Source organism: Amblyomma americanum, chromosome 8 (genome assembly GCF_052857255.1).
Source record: "Amblyomma americanum isolate KBUSLIRL-KWMA chromosome 8, ASM5285725v1, whole genome shotgun sequence".
Taxonomy (NCBI): domain Eukaryota; kingdom Metazoa; phylum Arthropoda; class Arachnida; order Ixodida; family Ixodidae; genus Amblyomma; species Amblyomma americanum.
The window spans coordinates 28,491,982-28,509,882 of record NC_135504.1 but is presented as its reverse complement, the minus strand read 5'-3'; the positions used below and the strand labels follow the sequence as shown (position 1 = coordinate 28,509,882).

General features: G+C 46.3%; 1 protein-coding gene across 4 annotated transcripts; it reads left to right on the top strand.

Moving 5' to 3' along the window:
* Positions 1-384: 384 nt before the first annotated feature.
* Positions 385-15,079, top strand: LOC144101220 (sodium-dependent glucose transporter 1A-like). Of its 4 annotated transcripts, none has more exons than XM_077634295.1 (6): positions 385-483; positions 1,657-1,869; positions 5,851-5,947; positions 8,417-8,543; positions 12,065-12,223; positions 13,878-15,079. In XM_077634295.1, the coding sequence occupies exons 2-6, from the start codon at positions 1,784-1,786 to the stop codon at positions 14,927-14,929; spliced, it is 1,521 nt and encodes a 506-aa protein (XP_077490421.1). In that variant the 5' UTR covers positions 385-483; positions 1,657-1,783; the 3' UTR covers positions 14,930-15,079. The 4 variants fall into 4 exon arrangements, with proteins under 4 accessions (XP_077490421.1, XP_077490418.1, XP_077490420.1 ...); XM_077634292.1 differs by having other exon boundaries at positions 424-483; positions 1,654-1,869; XM_077634294.1 differs by lacking the exon at positions 385-483 and adding an exon at positions 497-562 and having other exon boundaries at positions 1,654-1,869.
* The last annotated feature ends 2,822 nt before the right edge of the window (positions 15,080-17,901 follow it).

Genomic DNA, 17,901 nt, shown 5'->3' with positions numbered 1-17,901 from the left:
TATTATTATTACTATTATTATTATTATTATTATTATTATTATTATTATTATTATTATTATTATTATTATTATTATTATTATTATTATTATTATTATTATTATTATTATTATTATTATTATTATTGTTGTTGTTGTGAATGACATTGCACTTGAAGTTTGAAGGTCAGACAGATGGAAGATAGCACTAATTATTCAGGTCTGCTGTTCGATGATATTAACGAAATGGCGGTCCCTGTGTATGGAGGCGTAAGTGCATGCAACAAATAAGTGCAACCTTAGAGTAGGGCTTCAGCTACGGCCTTTCTTACACTGAATTCATAGAAAGCGCTTCCAACGAGGTTATCTCCACACGCATGCGTTTTCCTTCGCTTCGTCTCTTTTAGATAAGCCAACAGCTGATAAAGACGATATCTGGTGGAGTGCCTGAGACACGGGCCATTGTAAGCTGGAAAATTAACACGGGGCGGACAAAAGGGACACAAGGTAGGAAAACCTTTGCAGTACACGTGCTTCTTTCTTCAGTGGTCTCGTAGTAAATGCGGTTGCATTTACATGCGAACTGGTGCTGACTTTATGACAGTGCTCACTGAAATCCTTCAAACGTATGTTGCATACAGCTGCAAACCTTTCTTTTCCTTCCATCAGGGCTCTATATATGCTGAAAGATAGGCCTCTGCGTTCATTGAAGTTTCTCTCAGTTTTACTGTTTGGGCCTTAGACATGCTGCGGAATCGTGTTAGAAAGTAAAAGATTAAAAAAACTTTTCAGTGATAACTTGCAAAGTGTCATTTGTATCGCAGCAAGTAGCACGAACTTCGGTGCGTCTAGGTATCTTTACTGTACGTATAAAGGGGCACTGACATTTCAGCAAGTTAGTAGCCTTATTTTACCTGCTTGAAATCGAATGAGCATGTTCGACATTTATTGCTAGTAATTTTCCGCAAAGCATAATCTCTTCAAAAGTTTGCATTGTTTGCTCTTGACTATGTATAGTGTTGGTTTACGGAAGAAGGAACTTCGGAACAAAGCAGTTTGCTAATTACATGGGCCGCTATCGCATTGGTTCGGATGGTTGTATTCAGCCGGTTTGGTTTATCGGAACACCGTATGTATTGTAGGAGCATTTTCTTTCTAAAATGGAGGGTTCCCTCGTCTCAAGTTTCAAGAAGCCTACCTACTAATATTAAGCTTTTCTTGTTTAGCGGAGTTGCGCGTTTCGTCTACTCCTTCATTGTCTTTGTTTTATAGTTTCTCCTTTCGCGGCTATGCCGTCACTGCAGTTGTTTATTTCTCGTTCTCTCACAAAGAGATAAATATCTTTTACATTGTTTGCACATTGATGCCTACAATTATTTAAAAGTCATTAGGCGGCTTATTTAAAACTCATTAGTAAGAAATTCGAAACGCTGCATAATGAGTGGAATAGCTGCAGGCGATAGATTGAATTTATAATTTTTTAGCCCGTTTCTCGCCCCCGTTAAACCCAATGGAATTATTCATCTATGGCTTCCCCGCTGAAACTTCATTCGCCGCTTTTACTTCTCCTTATAGGGTGTGTTTTGTATGGCGCTTTTTCATGCGCGAAATCATCGAGCGCCCTATCGCATTCCATGCGAAATGACGCATCCCGTTTCTTTTACTTTTTGCTTGCAGCAGCTGTTTGCCATGCCGAGGACACCGAGCCCGCCGTGAGTTTCAGCGCCAAGCTTGCCGCAGCGTTTGCTGCCGCTCGTGTCGTTCCTGGCAACCCTGAGTGGCTCGAGTTCACATTGCCTGAAAATTGATGGAACCTAGGATGACCAGAAACGCCTCACGAAAGAAGTATGCTGACGTGCGCTACCAGCCTCAGGAGACTGTTGGGAACCGTAGGTGAGTCGTGTTATTTCCATTAGAAGCCAACCCCTGCGTTTTGATCGCACATGTCTCTCTGGTGTATCAGTTTCGTTTTAGTCAAGGCGCGTGATTGAAGGCAAACATTGATCACAGGTGTGACCACATTTGTTTTTCTTTTTGTCTAGTTTGTACACGTTGGTGTATTCAGTTCTAGAGAGTACATGTGCTTAGGGAGAAACAAAAGAATTCAGCGGAATTTGCGCTATAGTTTCCTGAAGCTGGCAGCTGGTAGATTTGTTGAGAGATTATTTAACACAAACTCAATGTGAAGTAACGGCTCTAAGGTCTCCCGTTTTATTTTTAGTGGTTTACGCTGGTACCAGCGAGTCGGTAGGACAATACTGTTTCGAAAGTTTTAGACTCATTTCGACGGACTGCAATAAATAGCAAAAAAAATGGCAGTTTACATTTTTATCAGAAGTGGAGCACAGTAATAGCAGAGGGAGGGAAGGGAGGAAAGGTATGAAACCAGGTGTGCGCACATAGCGAGGTTCCCATACCCGAGGACACACGCACAAGAGCACATGCATAGGTGCCCTTGTGCTTTTTGTAGGTGCGAGTGCATGTATTCGTGTGCACTCTTACTGTGTTGCGCTCGGCTGATGGGACAAAAGTTGATCCGATTTCGCCAATGTTATTCTTAGCACACTTCCCCGTCATAGCCATACTGCGGTTATGAAGGCAAGCCAAGCTTGCAATGAATAACCCGTACGCGAGTCGTCGCTTCTAGAAACTGCCGCGTACTGCAAGGACGTGCCAGGACATTGCCAACTGGCGCCACCTGACGGCCGCTGATAGCGAACATCGCTTAAGTGAATGGGAAGATTTTCATATGTCATTGAAAAAAAACAACTAATACATACCGTGAAATGGTGTATAGAGATGTTGATATTGATTGCCTACGCTTCCTAAGCGCTGCTGAATCTGACGTAAAATGCGTCCTTTCCTCTCAGTGAAAAATTTTGACGGCCGTTGAAAACCAATGGCGTGCACCAAACATGCCAAATTATGTAATTTTTTAAGCTCAGCGCCATGCTGCACGTGGTGGCATCCATATAAACTTGAAGCGCTTGTCTATATTTCCTGGGCCTGGGGAAATGCAGCACAATGGTCGTCAGCTTACCAGGACATCTTTACCCGTAAGGATGTCGGAAATGTGATTCGGTTGGCGCGAGGATATTTAATTACAATTTTCTCGCCTGCAAATGCGTATTTGGCTGCAGTAAAAATGCCAGCATAACCCGAGAGAGCCGGTAAATAAATGTTTATTGAGGACAATAATTGGATGGAGTTGTTCTCATTGCCGCCTTAAAGGCTTTAGAAGTGATGTTACTAATTACGCCGATTGCGTGGACACCCAATTTACGTGAAATGTGAAGTAAAGCTCCCTAGTAAGGTTGCATTCATATTTCGACGGCAGGCTCGCCAGCAAGTGCTACAATAAAACAAGCCTTCTTTCCATTACCCGTTCTACGGTATGAGCTGTTTCATCATCAGAGATGTACTTCCGAATGTGGCGACAGCAGTGACACTTGCAACCATCTGGTGTGATCAGCAGCAAAAAGGTATTATAGGCCAAATACCTATAGGAATAAGCCCGTAAGCATTCTTTTATGCAATAATTACTTCTCCCTGTCTCGAATAGCAACGTAAGTTCAAGGCACTGCTGTTGGGCGACAAAGCAATTCGGTCAGCAAACGATAAAGTTTGATGTTTTTTTAAGGTACTCCTCTTGAAGCAGTCTCTGAGCTGGGCATACATACATTTATGAGGCATTTCGTTTCCAAGTTAGAATGGTCTCACTTGCGTAGCTTGTTGAAATGAAGTGTGAGTATTACCAATCCTTACTGTGCAGCTTAGGTCCCGACGTTCGAGGTCTGCAATGATGGTTGTTCCGCCCCTTTATTGCCATGATGCATTCAACGTTCATCCGAATGATGATGATCTCTTGTGGCTGGTTTCCTCGTATAGACCCAACGCAGTTGCTCACTGGTTATGGCGCTCGGCTGCTGACCCGAAATACGCGGGTTCGATCCCGGCCGAGGCGGTCGAATTTCACTGGAGGCGAAATTCTTGAGGCCGGTGTACCGTGCGATGACAGTGCAAGTTAAAGAACTCCAGGTGGCCAAAATTTCCGGAGCCCTTCGCTACGGCGTCCTTCATAGCCTGAGTCGCTTTAGGACGTTAAACCGGCATAAACCATAAACCATATTTGTATGGCGCGGACACGACGTACGCATCCTGGCCGATTTAAGGAAAAAAAACAGAAAAGATAAAACGTAAACGGAGGTGGCATTGAAAGCGAGGCCTAGGTTGCAGAGTTGGCATTGAAAGCGAGGCCTAGGTTGCAGAGTTGAGTGGCAGCTAACGTGACCAGGCGCTGTGGACGTTAACAGAAGCACCAAGTCATCGGCAAACGCGAGGCCAGGCAGTGTCCAAGTGTGTGGTTTGCCAGCGTCTACTACGGACAAGGGGAAGCCCAGTCACGATACATATAATATGAATTGTAAAGCGAAAGTGGGCATCCCTGCTTGAGTCGTAGAAGCACCGGCTCTGGTTGAGAGGGATATCACCAGAACAGGTTAGAACGGTGCTGTCAGCGTATAGGCGGCTGATGATATCTACCCATGTCTCTCTGAGACGGCATAGTAACAGGTACCCCGGGATGCGGTCATAGGTTTCTGCTACATCCATGAAGCAGCCCACCCTGCCATGAGCTTCCTCTCGGGCAACCTCAACGGTCTCTCTGAGCACAGAGAGGCTGTCTTCTAGTCGTCGCCTCGGGCGGAAGCCATCTTGCAGTTTTGTGCTGATGCCATTGTGTTCGGCCCCAAGTGCTCACCCATGCCTTGGCCACATGGGCGAAGATGCGTTAGAAGACATTTGTTATCTTATTGGCCGGTATTCTCGCAGCAGCCCGAGGTCTCGCACTTGTAGTGAACGAGGCTTACGCGTTCAGAGCACAAGTCGGTAGGCACCACTTGTCGCTATGCATGTGTATGCGATTGCGAGGATTACTCGCGCACTGTTCCGGAGGCATTAACAAGATGCGCAGGAAACACGTCGAGCCCCCTAGCCGTCTGCGTGGCAATGCGCATAGTTGCAACGCCGATTGTAAGGCACGATACTTGCCAGCTGCAGTTGTCGTCGACGGATTTTAACTGCGGCTCTAATCAGGGCACGTGGCGCCCTCTTGTAAGGGGTTTGGAAACTGTATCGTGTCTTCCAAGGCTATGTGAAGCGTCATATTCAAACGTACTGACGCGATAAGCACATTCCTTGTATGTTTAATAGCCAGTAGCTGAAATACTGGTCCTGATGAACCTGATCCTTGCGCCAAAGTCAGGCTAATGCCGACTCATCGCAGACTCTGTGGGATCTGTCTCGGAGTTCGATAAGGAAAAACCATCTGTTAAATGATGCAGTCTAAAACAAGTGAAAACCTGGAAAGCCATTTTCTTGGCAACACGCAAAACGTATACAAGGACGATACTCTTCGAGGTTTCAACCGGGCCACTCTCCTGGTGCAGTTGTGTTGATTTCATTTATTATTAGTACCTCTTTTCTTTTCACTTTCCATGTGTTTAATACGCAGTCAGTATAAAAATATGATGAAATAAAGCAAACCAGTACTTTTTGGGGGCACGTAATGTACTGCAAACGAACCCTACAATAAGTTTCCACGAATCTTAAATACATAATACCATATATTTATTTGTGCATTCCTGTAAGCAGCGCGGTGGATTGGATATTGTCTTCTTTTAAAAGAAGGAACTACATAGCCGTGCGCACGAGTTTCTCTTAAATACCGAAAGAGGTGAGCAATATGCCACCGAAAGGAATAGCTTTGCAGAACTAGAAGGCTCCCCTTTATATAAACCTCCCATAAAACAAAAATGATATTTTCGTTGTATCTCTTACTGAACACACACACATCTGGTTTCTTCGCCTTTGCAGCGAGCATGAAGTTTCGACAAGAACGCGGTCTCCACGTTCCGAGCTGTGGCTCAACATAGGTCGAACATGCAACGTGAGCCTTGGTAATTTGGCCACGGTGAGTACTCCACAGAGTTGTTTGCGTTGCAAATTAAGGTGCCGCTTTTTAATTTTTGTGCTGCCTTTTCATCTGTAGGTTAGTTGATAGATAAATGACCAGTCCAAGGCTAGTTTCTAGACACGCTATTCGTTCACTGTGCTTCTGTCGGCCGCGGTGAAACGCGAGTCATGGGAACACAGAAATGGCACGTAATGTTGCAGGTCACGTACTACGGTGGACAAAAATTGTTCAGGACGCGCGACAAGCGATTTTGGTTAAAGGCTGACATGTTTGTTAGCGATCCCTTGCTATCGCTAGCACGCATCATAGCATGCGAGTCCGACTTTCACCTCGACGAGTATTGTCTCCAGCCCGCGGTTAATCACAGAACTATCATCCTCTGTTCCCGATGTCGCGTCCAGGAGACTTTTATCCCCGGCAGTACGTTGTGGGGTGATCGAGGATGGGAGCCGTGTACCAATTTTAAGGAGCTAAACATCGTATAACAGCATGGCCTTAAAGCAGGCTTCCCGTCTGATGCTACTTTGTCTGTATTGTAAATCTCTCATTCGTTCACCACATCAGCTTTCCGGAACTGTCTGAAGCTATTTATAATGAAAAATTTCATTCATTGAGAACACAATACAGACTTCGGATCACCTTGCGATGAGAGCGGAGACTTTTCCCATGTGTCAGTGACCAACAAGAAGTGACAGGATTCCTTTTAACGCCGTCGAGAAAAAAGCCTCGGTTTCAGTTGAGCACACCTTGTATGTAAAATGTGTGAAGCAAATCTTATGCGCGTAGATTTCGCAATATTTGTTGGTTCCATGCTAAAACAACTAATTTTCATGAAGTGAAAGGATTGAAACCAAGCCACAGAACCTCAACATACCAATTAGCAAATTTGATTGCGACTAGAAGAAATTAGGCATATAGGCATTATGAATAGCCCAGGAACGCCCTGAATTCAGGTGGTTCAAATCACGCATGAGAAGAAAACTCTGAGGCGCCCTTCACGAGCTCTCGAAGATAGGATGCGCTACACTCGAAAGAGAAGCGATGCTTTTATAACACTCTGTGGAGTATTGTACGCGTATGCAGAAATTCGCTTATTCTCCTTTGCTTCTGCGTGCTGTTTAGAGCTGAAATTTTCGGTCTAGAAACTCATTCACGGCACGGCTTTAGCAAAATACGTTGTTTTAGAGTAATCCACCTCCCATCGATTTACATTACCTGCATGTGAGACAACGGCACAGCTGCAACTGAATGGCTTATGCGGCAGCCACCAAGCGAGGAAATTATATTCCCGGACACATTACCGCACGAATTTCACTGCTTCTGTGCGTGCCATTTAATAAACCGCCTTTATAAGCTTGTGCTTATAAACGCCTTGTGTAAAGCTTGTGCCTCTGCGCTAGATTTGGCACCATCCGCGGCGCTCGCTGTCTTGAAGGGAGAGCTTCTCCCTTTTCAGAAATAATTTGGAAAGCGGAAACAATTTGGTCATAGCAAAGTGGCGCAGTAATTTACACGAAGCTGTTCTCTACTCTGCCGTGGCTCAAGACTTTCTTTTTCAAGCGCCGTCTGCTTGGCTAGGCTTGAACACACTTTCGTTCCTAGATTATGTCAGGATGGCGCGAAAAGAACAAGGACAAAAGAGGCACATGAACACAACAGGACTTGTGCCTCTTTTGTTCTTGTTCTTTTCGCGCCGTCCTGACATCATCTAGAAGCTATGCGCCAACTAGCCCAAACAAAAGTACTTCTTGAAGGAAGGAAGGAAGGAAGGAAGGAAGGAAGGAAGGAAGGAAGGAAGGAAGGAAGGAAGGAAGGAAGGAAGGAAGGAAGGAAGGAAGGAAGGAAGGAAGGAAGGAAGGAAGGAAGGAAGGAAGGAAGGAAGGAAGGAAGGAAGGAAGGAAGGAAGGAAGGAAGGAAGGAAGGAAGGAAGGAAGGAAGGAAGGAAGGAAGGAAGGAAGGAAGGAAGGAAGGAAGGAAGGAAGGAAGGAAGGAAGGAAGGAAGGAAGGAAGGAAGGAAGGAAGGAAGGAAGGAAGGAAGGAAGGAAGGAAGGAAGGAAGGAAGGAAGGAAGGAAGGAAGGAAGGAAGGAAGGAAGGAAGGAAGGAAGGAAAACGTTTATTGAGCTCTAGAGAGTAGGTGAGCAATTTGGCGGAGTCAGATGGTCTCTTCCATCTTCTTAGCAATGTTCGTCTGCCCCTAGTCCAGGGCTCCGCTGGATGCCGCTGCCAGCTGTGCTCGCCGGATTAGCCCAAGTTGGACGTCCTGACGGTCGCTGGAGAGCATTCCTTCCCATTGCTCCGCACTCGTGTTTGTTATTTTTGGTGCCACCTCTATTTTCTGGCAGGCCCACGTTATGTGATAGAGCGTGGGTGTTTCATGGCACCATGGGCAATTGTCTGTGTATTGTGTGGGTTGCATTTTGCTGAACACTTTCGTTAAACATAGTGTTTGCGCTTTGGCGACGCAGGGTTTGGTGGTGGCTTTGACCGGCGTTGCCTTGCTGGACCTTGAAGAGATTTACAACGACAGCTTATCAGCTGTCTCTCAGCTCATCACGACTCGCTGCGTCGGTAGTCTGGTTGGCTCCCTTATCGGTTGGTATAAGCTCCGCTACTGTTGCGCTGCAGCTCATAGACATACAGCCTTGGGGAAAAGTCTTAAGGCCGCAATGTTCCTAGATTGCTCCGTATAGCGTATCATTCGAACCACAAGTAAAGCAGGAAGCTCCTCTTCCGCAAGAAGAAACCTGCTAATATTTCAAGGTCATTCGGTCTTTAATAGTGCCGCAATGGCTCTGTTATGTGGCTGAAGAGAAAAGCCTTTGGCCTTAAGACTTTTTACCAAGACTGCACGTTAAATACAGCGCTTACTATGCCATGAAACGTGCAAGCTCTTGACGCCCCCATCTTCCACGGCGACGTCAATCAGCGGTGCGCTTATTACTAATGAGAGGAGACGGTTTCATCTTTTTGGCATCTCTTGGCACACCCCTGGCACGTTCTTTCACCGGCCTCTTCCTGGTCTAAGGTTCGGAATTTCTTTCACGAAGCGCCACTCGTTCCCGACCGACAGCCCTGCTCTTAACACATGTGTCTGCGAATAGACAATTGAACAACTTTGTTAATGCCCTGTGTTGCCGCCGAGAGACAAACCCTGATCTGTGCACCAGACATCCTCGATCCTCACCATGCGGTGTTGAGCAGAATGCACGGGCTGTGGTCAGAGCGATCGCCAGCCCTGAAAGCATACTGAGCGTGGTCTCGATTTCTGGAGGCGCCGTGTTTGTGCGACAGGATGAGACTTGGCAGCGCACATGCTGTGCTTTTACCTGATGTCCTAGCTGTTCACCTCTCCCCTCTCACTTCCCCCTTTTCTTTTATGCCCCCTCTTCTCTTTTTCCCAGTGCAGAGCAGCCAACCGGAACACCCTTCGGGCCAACGTTCTTCCCTTCCTCTTTGTCTCTCGCTCCAGGTTTTGCAATCCACCCCAAATGAAAAAGGAAGATCGAAGTGGCATACTTCTTCACGCTCTTGCAGATTCTTCACTTCGGTGGCTGAGTGGTTATAGCGCTCGGCTGCTGGCCCGAAAGACGCGGATTCGATCCCGGCCGCAGCGGTCGATTTTCGATGGAGGAGAAATTCTAGAGGCCCGTGTACTGTGCGATGTCAGCGCACGTTAAAGAACCCTAGGTGGTCGAAATTCCCGGAGCCCTTCACTACGGCGTCTCTCAAAGCCTGAGTCGCTATGGGACGTTAAACCCCCATAAACCAAACCAAACCTAACCAGATTCTTCACTAAAGTCCGAAGGAGATATAAAATACGTAACGGAGAAATTTACAACCCACTCGATATCCAAATTCGGCGTTCGTCCCCGCTATGGGGATGTCACCGTTGTTGGCATTATTATTGGTTTCTGTGTTGTTTTTTCCTCAAGTTTGTGTTTGGTGTACTGAGTATTTAAGATGGCTTTGGCGTGAATAAAAATCTAGTTGCGATTCAGCGCTTGTGGTGTCCACTCTTCGTTGTGTTCCGTTGTTTTATTGCGCTGTTCAAATATGAATCAGTGCCAACTCGCCCAGTTCGCAGCCTTAATCAGTAATCCTTGAATGGAAATGGATTCGGCTGGTCGACACTTCCTCATGCTTGCTGACCACAGAAAAGGTCTCGGCTTCCAGGTCGTCAAAAGACATGATTATGAGCAGCAGTTCCCGCTGGTTGCTCTTTTCCACGAGAAATATTAAATATGTAGAAAGGAGGTGCAGGAGGATTTTCAGATGAGTCTTCAATGCGACAAATGTTATGTAACAACTGATGCTTGCTGACCACAGAAAAGGTCTCGGCTTCCAGGTCGCCAAAGGACATGTTTATGAGCAGCAGTTCCCACTGGTTGCTCTTTTCCACGAGAAATATTAAATATGTAGAAAGGAGGTGCATGAGGATTTTCAGATGAGTCTTCAATGCGACAAATGTTATGTAACAGACTGATGCTTGCTGACCACAGAAAAGGTCTCGGCTTCCAGGTCGCCAAAGGACATGATTATGAGCAGCAGTTCCCACTGGTTGCTCTTTTCCACGAGAAATATTAAATATGTAGAAAGGAGGTGCATGAGGATTTTCAGATGAGTCTTCAATGCGACAAATTTTATGTAACAGACTGACGCGTGAGTCACACTGCACAGAATCAAAAGCGCTTTATTGGAAGAATACCACTGCCTAAATAGCTACGGCGGTGGCTTGTTATCAGCGCACCCGGTGATAGCAACACAGGCACAAAACTAGCAAATGCTCTCTTGTGGCACACCTACGTCACAGTGCGTGGTTGCACGATCTCTCGCAGGTTACTTCTTATCTTAGCCCCCCCCCCCCCCATTATTAGGCGGAGTTTTCTTTTCCTGGAGAGAAGCTTATTAAACATAGAGTATGGCACAAGCAGCGAAAAAAAATTGACCGGTTAGTGGATCCCGCAGACTGCTGCATGACAGCATTCATTTTGTTATTCCATCTTTATTTTTTCACCGTGACCAATGATCTATTCTGTTCACGCGGTGTGTGTGTGTGTGTGTGTGTGTGTGTGTGTGTGTGTGTGTGTGTGTGTGTGTGTGTGTGTGTGTGTGTGTGTGTGTGTGTGTGTGTGTGTGTGTGTGTGTGTGTGTGTGTGTGTGTGTGTGTGTGTGTGTGTGTGTGTGTGTGTGTGTGTGTGTGTGTGTGTGTGTGTGTGTGTGTGTGTGTGTGTGTGTGTGTGTGTGTGTGTGTGTGTGTGTGTGTGTGTGTGTGTGTGTGTGTGTGTGTGTGTGTGTGTGTGTGTGTGTGTGTGTGTGTGTGTGTGTGTGTGTGTGTGTGTGTGTGTGTGTGTGTGTGTGTGTGTGTGTGTGTGTGTGTGTGTGTGTGTGTGTGTGTGTGTGTGTGTGTGTGTGTGTGTGTGTGTGTGTGTGTGTGTGTGTGTGTGTGTGTGTGTGTGTGTGTGTGTGTGTGTGTGTGTGTGTGTGTGTGTGTGTGTGTGTGTGTGTGTGTGTGTGTGTGTGTGTGTGTGTGTGTGTGTGTGTGTGTGTGTGTGTGTGTGTGTGTGTGTGTGTGTGTGTGTGTGTGTGTGTGTGTGTGTGTGTGTGTGTGTGTGTGTGTGTGTGTGTGTGTGTGTGTGAGACTGTGCATGTGTAGGTCCTTTACGGGCTGCTAGAGCGTTTATTTCCACAGTTCACTAGGCATTATCATATTCATTTTAAGCCTTCACTTCCGTAAACGTAGGGAACCTAAGTCTCTGCTAGACCCATATGAGAAAAAACTATCTGGGACGAGTGCTCGTCACAAAGGTGCATGGCACGGCTAGCGACAGGTGGACGCTCGTCGCTGACTATATGTATGGAGCAGTCTGTGACCCTCCTGATCCCCAAAACCAATGTGCGCTGTGGACTGCCGACCTCATTTTTCCCATGTTCGGCAGAAAGGAGGGCTTCCTTTGCCTTTTGATAACCATGCAGAAATTATGGTCATTCGCGCAGGCTGTGGCAAGCCTAAGTTTTAAGCAGACTGCTGTTCGGAACAGTCGTCGTTTCGTTCCGTCACCAAAAAACACGCATGAAAACGCCGTATTCATTGTACGTTCACAACTCTTGCGCAGGGGGCAAGCTATACGACACGTACAACACCCAGGTCGTATCCATTATGGCCATGGCGCTGACCTGCTTCACAGCGCTGATGATCCCCCTTAGTGGAAGCCTACCGTTGGCGCATGTCATGATGTTCTTCGGCGGACTCGGCCTAGGCGCTTTCGGCACGGGTGAGTCTGAAGTCTGGTTTTTCGGGTAAAGGCACCACTTTCGTGCCGATTGGTGCAGAAATAACAACCGGCTTTGCAGATAGCGAAATGAAGAGAAATAGAGCTGGTACTCGTTAAAGGTCCTCCGTTCGGCTCATCAAAAGTTGGTAGATAGAGGGAGAGGGATTAAATTTTATTCTGCCTTTAGCCCTCAGTCTTCGTTTTTTTAGAAAGAGACAGGATTTTAAGGTAGTCCAGTGGTTTCCTAACAAAGGTTATAAGCTTCAGCAAGAACTGTCATGATTTTGGGCAGACAGCAACAGAGGGGACCTGGAATGAAGAAGGTGTAAAAGGATACTTCGTGGTCGTTTTTAGGCGGAATAAAAGCTGGGCTGCTTTTGCTCAGGATTACCTATATGTCGAAGAGATTTTTATAAGACATCAGTTAAAGTTTGTTTTCGCTGCTTGGGAGCCCTAGTATTGTAACTTTATTTAAATTTAGCTTTTCCACCGGCCATCTTTTGGAGCGTTCATTTTTGTTCCCATTTAATTTCGTCGCCTGCCGTTGGTTCCCGCTCCAGGTGGGCCGTGGCATTGGATTTGAGAGATGACGTCATACTGGGCGTGGCAGCACCAAGCCCATGATACCCCACTTGTGTAAAAACACCCCGCAGAAATCCCCCACTGCCGGAGACGGAGAATGACGGAATGTTCGACATATGTCTGATCAAAATTCCAAGTGCTACTTCCTTCTCGGGGGCAAAAAAAAAATACGAAGTTGACCGACGAATTTGTGGACATGACACTTGTGACCCGACGGGACTGGACGTGGCGGCGACAGGGCGGCTAGGAGGGCTGCAGCATGCATGTGGTACCTGTTATTGGTCGTTTTCTTTTGTACCCAAGTAGAACTTTTGTATGGGCTAGTTGGCGTATGAGACTTACAAAAGAATACTGCGCGACAGACGAAGACAAATGAGGCACACAAAACGACAGGACAACTTCTGTACCGTTTGACGTGCAGTTAGACCGTGAGGCCTAACGTTAGGCTAAAGGACGTCGAAATCAAACTTCACAAAACGTGGTTTCGGGCACAGCTAATAGGACTACAGTCGAAGGCACAAGTTGTTTAAACCCAGTGACGGCGGTCACAAGGATTTCAGGATTCCTCAATCGCAACGCTTCAAGCAAATGGTGCAAGTCAGCACCCGCTTAAGCTCTGCAAATTTCAAATCTACAATGTGGTCTAGAAATTTCTTCCATCTTGTTGGCCTTCAATTACGAAGGAAACTCTTTTGCTTGTCTAGTAATTGGCGCATACAAGCCTTTAGACAGGAGCACTAGTTGGTTAAAAAACCCTCCTGTTGTCCCCTGCACTAACCACAGAGGCGGGAATCATTATATAGAAAAAGAAGTAGTAGTTTCTGGAAGCTGTTCTGCATCTTGAAATCTAGCGCGCCTCAAACAGCATGCCTGCAATGCTGTCCACTAACCTGATGAATATTGTGACTTTACTCGAGGGCATGACCTGTTCCCCGGAAATCGCTGGGAGAGGAAATTTCCTGAATTCAGGGTTCAGGTTTGATGTTCATTTGTGTGTGTGTGGCGAAGCGTGGCTATAGCTTCCAGGCTAGAGTACTGACCTCTTGCCTCATCCTGTCCTCTTTTTCTTCAGGCGCAAACGTGTGGATCCTGAAGATGTGGCCCAGAAACTCGAGCCCTGCGCTGCAAGTTTTTCACTTGGCCTTCGGCATCGGCTGCCTCGCCGCTCCCTTCATTGCGAGGCCGTTCCTGTCTACGCAAGCCACCACCGCAAGCACCAATGCAAGCATGCAGATGTCCAGTACGAAATGGAACGGCACAGACGACTCGCCCATCCAGCCTCTGGAATACGAGAATGCAACGATCTTTGACGACGCTCCAACCGATAGCACAATTTACTATGCGTTTGGGATTGCCAGTGCTTTCCTGTTAGTCATAGTAGCTTCTATGACCACCCTCTACTTCATCGACCACACCAGCTTCAACACACGCAGGACGAATGATGTGAATGGCGCTACGAAGAATACAGAGGGGTCAGCGGAATACAAACGCTTCGCTCGGATAACGCTAGCAATGCTGTGCGCCTATGTCTGCGTCTACGTCGCCCTGGAGTGCACAACGTCTGGAATGCTCACGGCGTTTGCTGTCGAATGCGGCCTGCACTTCTCCAAGCCTCTCGCCTCTCGCCTCGTGGCCTTGTACTTTCTGTGTTTCGCTGCGAGTCGCCTGGCCGCCGCTCTTGTGAGTGTCAAGGTGTCCGCCTTCTCCGTGTCGGTCGCATCGCACGTCGTCTTGGTCATAACAGCTGCGGTGATGCTGGCGTGGGGTTCCAGCAGCGCCACCGCTTTGTGGGCCAGCACTGCCATGGCTGGTATCGCTCAGGGTCCTCTGAACGCAGCAGTGACGGCGTGGGTAGCGAAGCGCATCAACATCAGCAACAAGATGATGTCGATCGTGGTGGTTACAGGAGGACTTGGATCTCTCTCGCCTCCACTTCTTGTGGGCCAGTTTTTGGACAGCAGTCCCAACGTTTTTACATATGTTTCTTTCGCGGCTGTTATTCTGTCGGTACTGCTTTTTTTCGCTATGTTCTTGTATCTGCGAAGGAAACCTTTACAGTCTGAAAACAAGCCGCTAATCGCGATTGTCAACTCTGATATTCCTGAGAAAATGCCATCTGTTTAAGCAGTGCGGCAGTGATAATAATTCATCCGAAAAAAATGTTCATTTATTGAATAAAACGAAAAACATTGCCAATGTTGAGCGATTATTTCTTTCGAATAGCTGAACTATACGAAACGAAGGTGCTTGTCCTTAGGAAAAAAGCTGCTAACAAATTTTTTGCTTAATAATTATAATTAAACAAAGGCAAGCAATGCCCTTGTATTTGTTTCGCGCTAAGATACAGTTATAGAGACGACATAGCCGCACATGCGCGTAACATAGCCGCAGTCGCACGTGGATCTCATCTATGAACGGCTTCCATGTGACGTCACGAGTGCCGTGATGATGGACCATGCACAACTTTTTTCACAGGACAGGTGGCGGCAAATGGGTGAAACAAACGGACGTCTTTCCGCCATGCTCCTTGCCGACCAACATGACAGCCAGTGCGATTTCGGTGCAAGTGATGCTAGAAACATACTGAAAGCTTGCAGAAGAATACCCGCCGTAGTGGATCATTGCTTAGTGCGCTCAGCTGCTGATCCTAAGAAAGCGGGTTCGATTCCTGCCGCGGCGGCCGCGTTTCGATGGAGGCGAAATATAAGGATACAGTGCAATGCATGATGTCAGTACGCGTAAAAACTACAGATGGTAGAAATTAATCCGGAGTCCTCCACAATAGCGTCCCTCGTAGCACATGTGTTGTTTCAGGACGTTTTGATCTATTATACCAACGCCATTCAGTTTAAAAATAGATTAAGTTCGGAGACAGATAGCTTCCTTGATATATATATATATATATATATATATATATATATATATATATATATATATATATATATATATATATATATATATATATATATTAAACCGTTGCTAACAAACCATGCATGCATTTGACATATAGCAACGGTTTAATTAACTTCTTTCAGATAATATGCAGTAGTGTTTCCCTGTGGCCTCTATCCTTCAGACAAGAACGCAGTTGCGAAGATGTACAACAAGAAACCTCTTTCCCGAAAATTCTTGAAACTGCAGTGAGAAACGATTTCCGCCGCCTTAGTCGCACCAACGCATGCCATCTTTATTTATAAGGGCGCACGTGTCTGTGCCTTCAAGTGTAGTTTTTTTTTTAAATATTCACAAGTCGCTCGCCATGTCTGATACTCCCCTTGTTCCAGTTGTCATTTCATCAATGCATGGGTGCTTGTCATCTGGAGAAATCCAGTCAGTCAGGCCGGCTGTGTTGCTCCCAAATTCACTGTGCGCGTGTGCATCACGCAGGAACGTAGTGAGCTGTGTTTATAGCGGAAATAATAGAAAAGAGGGGTATGGGTTTATCTGAAATTTGTCAACGCACGTTATTCAAGGAGGTACCGTTCGGCGAAAGCTCGTCGGAAAAAATGACTAGAAACAACGCAGACTGGGCCTTCCAAGATCTCTTTCACCCGATCGAAACATCTCTCGCAATGCTCCGCAGAAAGATTGTAGCAGACGTGCGCTTCGCAAAGTTCTCAGAACATTAGATATGAGGGAAGTGCCCCCTGCGGGCCAGCGACTCCCCATTCAAGTTACCGCGACGTCTCCGGCTTCCATTCATTGAGCGCCATATGCAGTTCTCCTTTGCTATGGGTCACCTGGCTACAGATGAGAGCTCAGGTAATTCTGGGCTTCCTCCTGTCCTTATTCTATCTCATGGAATATTTTCCCTTTTTGCTTGTCCGAAGTAGTTACTGATTTTTTGCCATTGCCAGCAATAAAATTTACAATCATGCATCATGCAGTGTAAATACTTATTTTTCGGCATTTCTCGCCACTTCAAGCACTTGTCGCAATATGGATTTTTCGAACATGTTCCTTTTCTTTGGAAACCATCCAAAAGTTACTGGTTATGCAGCAGACAAAAGGTCCTAACGGCATGATAGAACGGGGTGCACAGCACGCTTTTAGATTTCGAAATTTAAACTGATGATCCTCTTTCAGGAAGTCAGCTTAGACTTTTTAAGTATTTGCTGCACTCTGAGATATCCAAAAACATGATTTTTTTTGTCGTTAACGAACTAAATGTTCTTGCTCGAAGCCCTAAGAAATAATGAAACAGCATGATCGTGAGCCACGCATCACAGTCTCCAAGCCATTGAAACCAAAATCGAGGGCCATCTTTTAGCGCCGCCTCGCGGCCAATCTGCGCACTGTCGTGGTGATCTCGGCGCCCATTGAAATCGAGCTGACGCTTCAGGCGTGTTCTTCAGGAGGCATTGCTTCAAGTGAGGCTTTCTTCGGCTTTGCCAAGCTATGCTATTTCCTCTGTAGGCGGGATGCGATACAGTGCAACAGATTTTTGAAAGAAGTGGTCTTTGCTTTACGGTTTCTATATGTTCGGTTGACTGTGGAATAGCTAGCAAATGTCACGCGTAAAAAATTGCTGAAAGATTTGCTTGACTCTGCCTTCCCTGTGCCGATATACCGATCTCTGTATAGTGGTGGCCAAGGAGGAAATGTTTTAAAAAGAGTAAGGAAAATGGTGGTGCCACCGGGTGTGAAGACGTTTTTTTTTTTAAGTTGCACACTGGTACGTTGCCGGTTAAAACATGGATGGAAGAGAAGGGATTGTTTTTACCATGCAGTACTGACTGCTTGTTATGTCACAAACCAGAGTCAATAGAACACGTCTTTATTGATTGCTGCTCTTTTGGGACTTGCTCCAGCGTACAATAAAGACTTACCCTTGACGCCGTATGGGATACGATTCGTGGACGTTGAGCCGGATCTTTATAAATACACTGTGATTTTTCCTTCTTGGCCTGCACAGCATGTGGCGAAGCAGGATAGCTGTACGACAGTGCGATGAAGTTGCGCGGTCTATCCGAGATTACTTCAAAGAAAACATATTTAAGCTGCGTGCAGTGTACAAGGAGCTATGTTTTGGAGATGAAGTTACCGAGTTGATGGGAGTGTTGTGTTATTTGAAACAGTCTTGATTTTCGCACGTG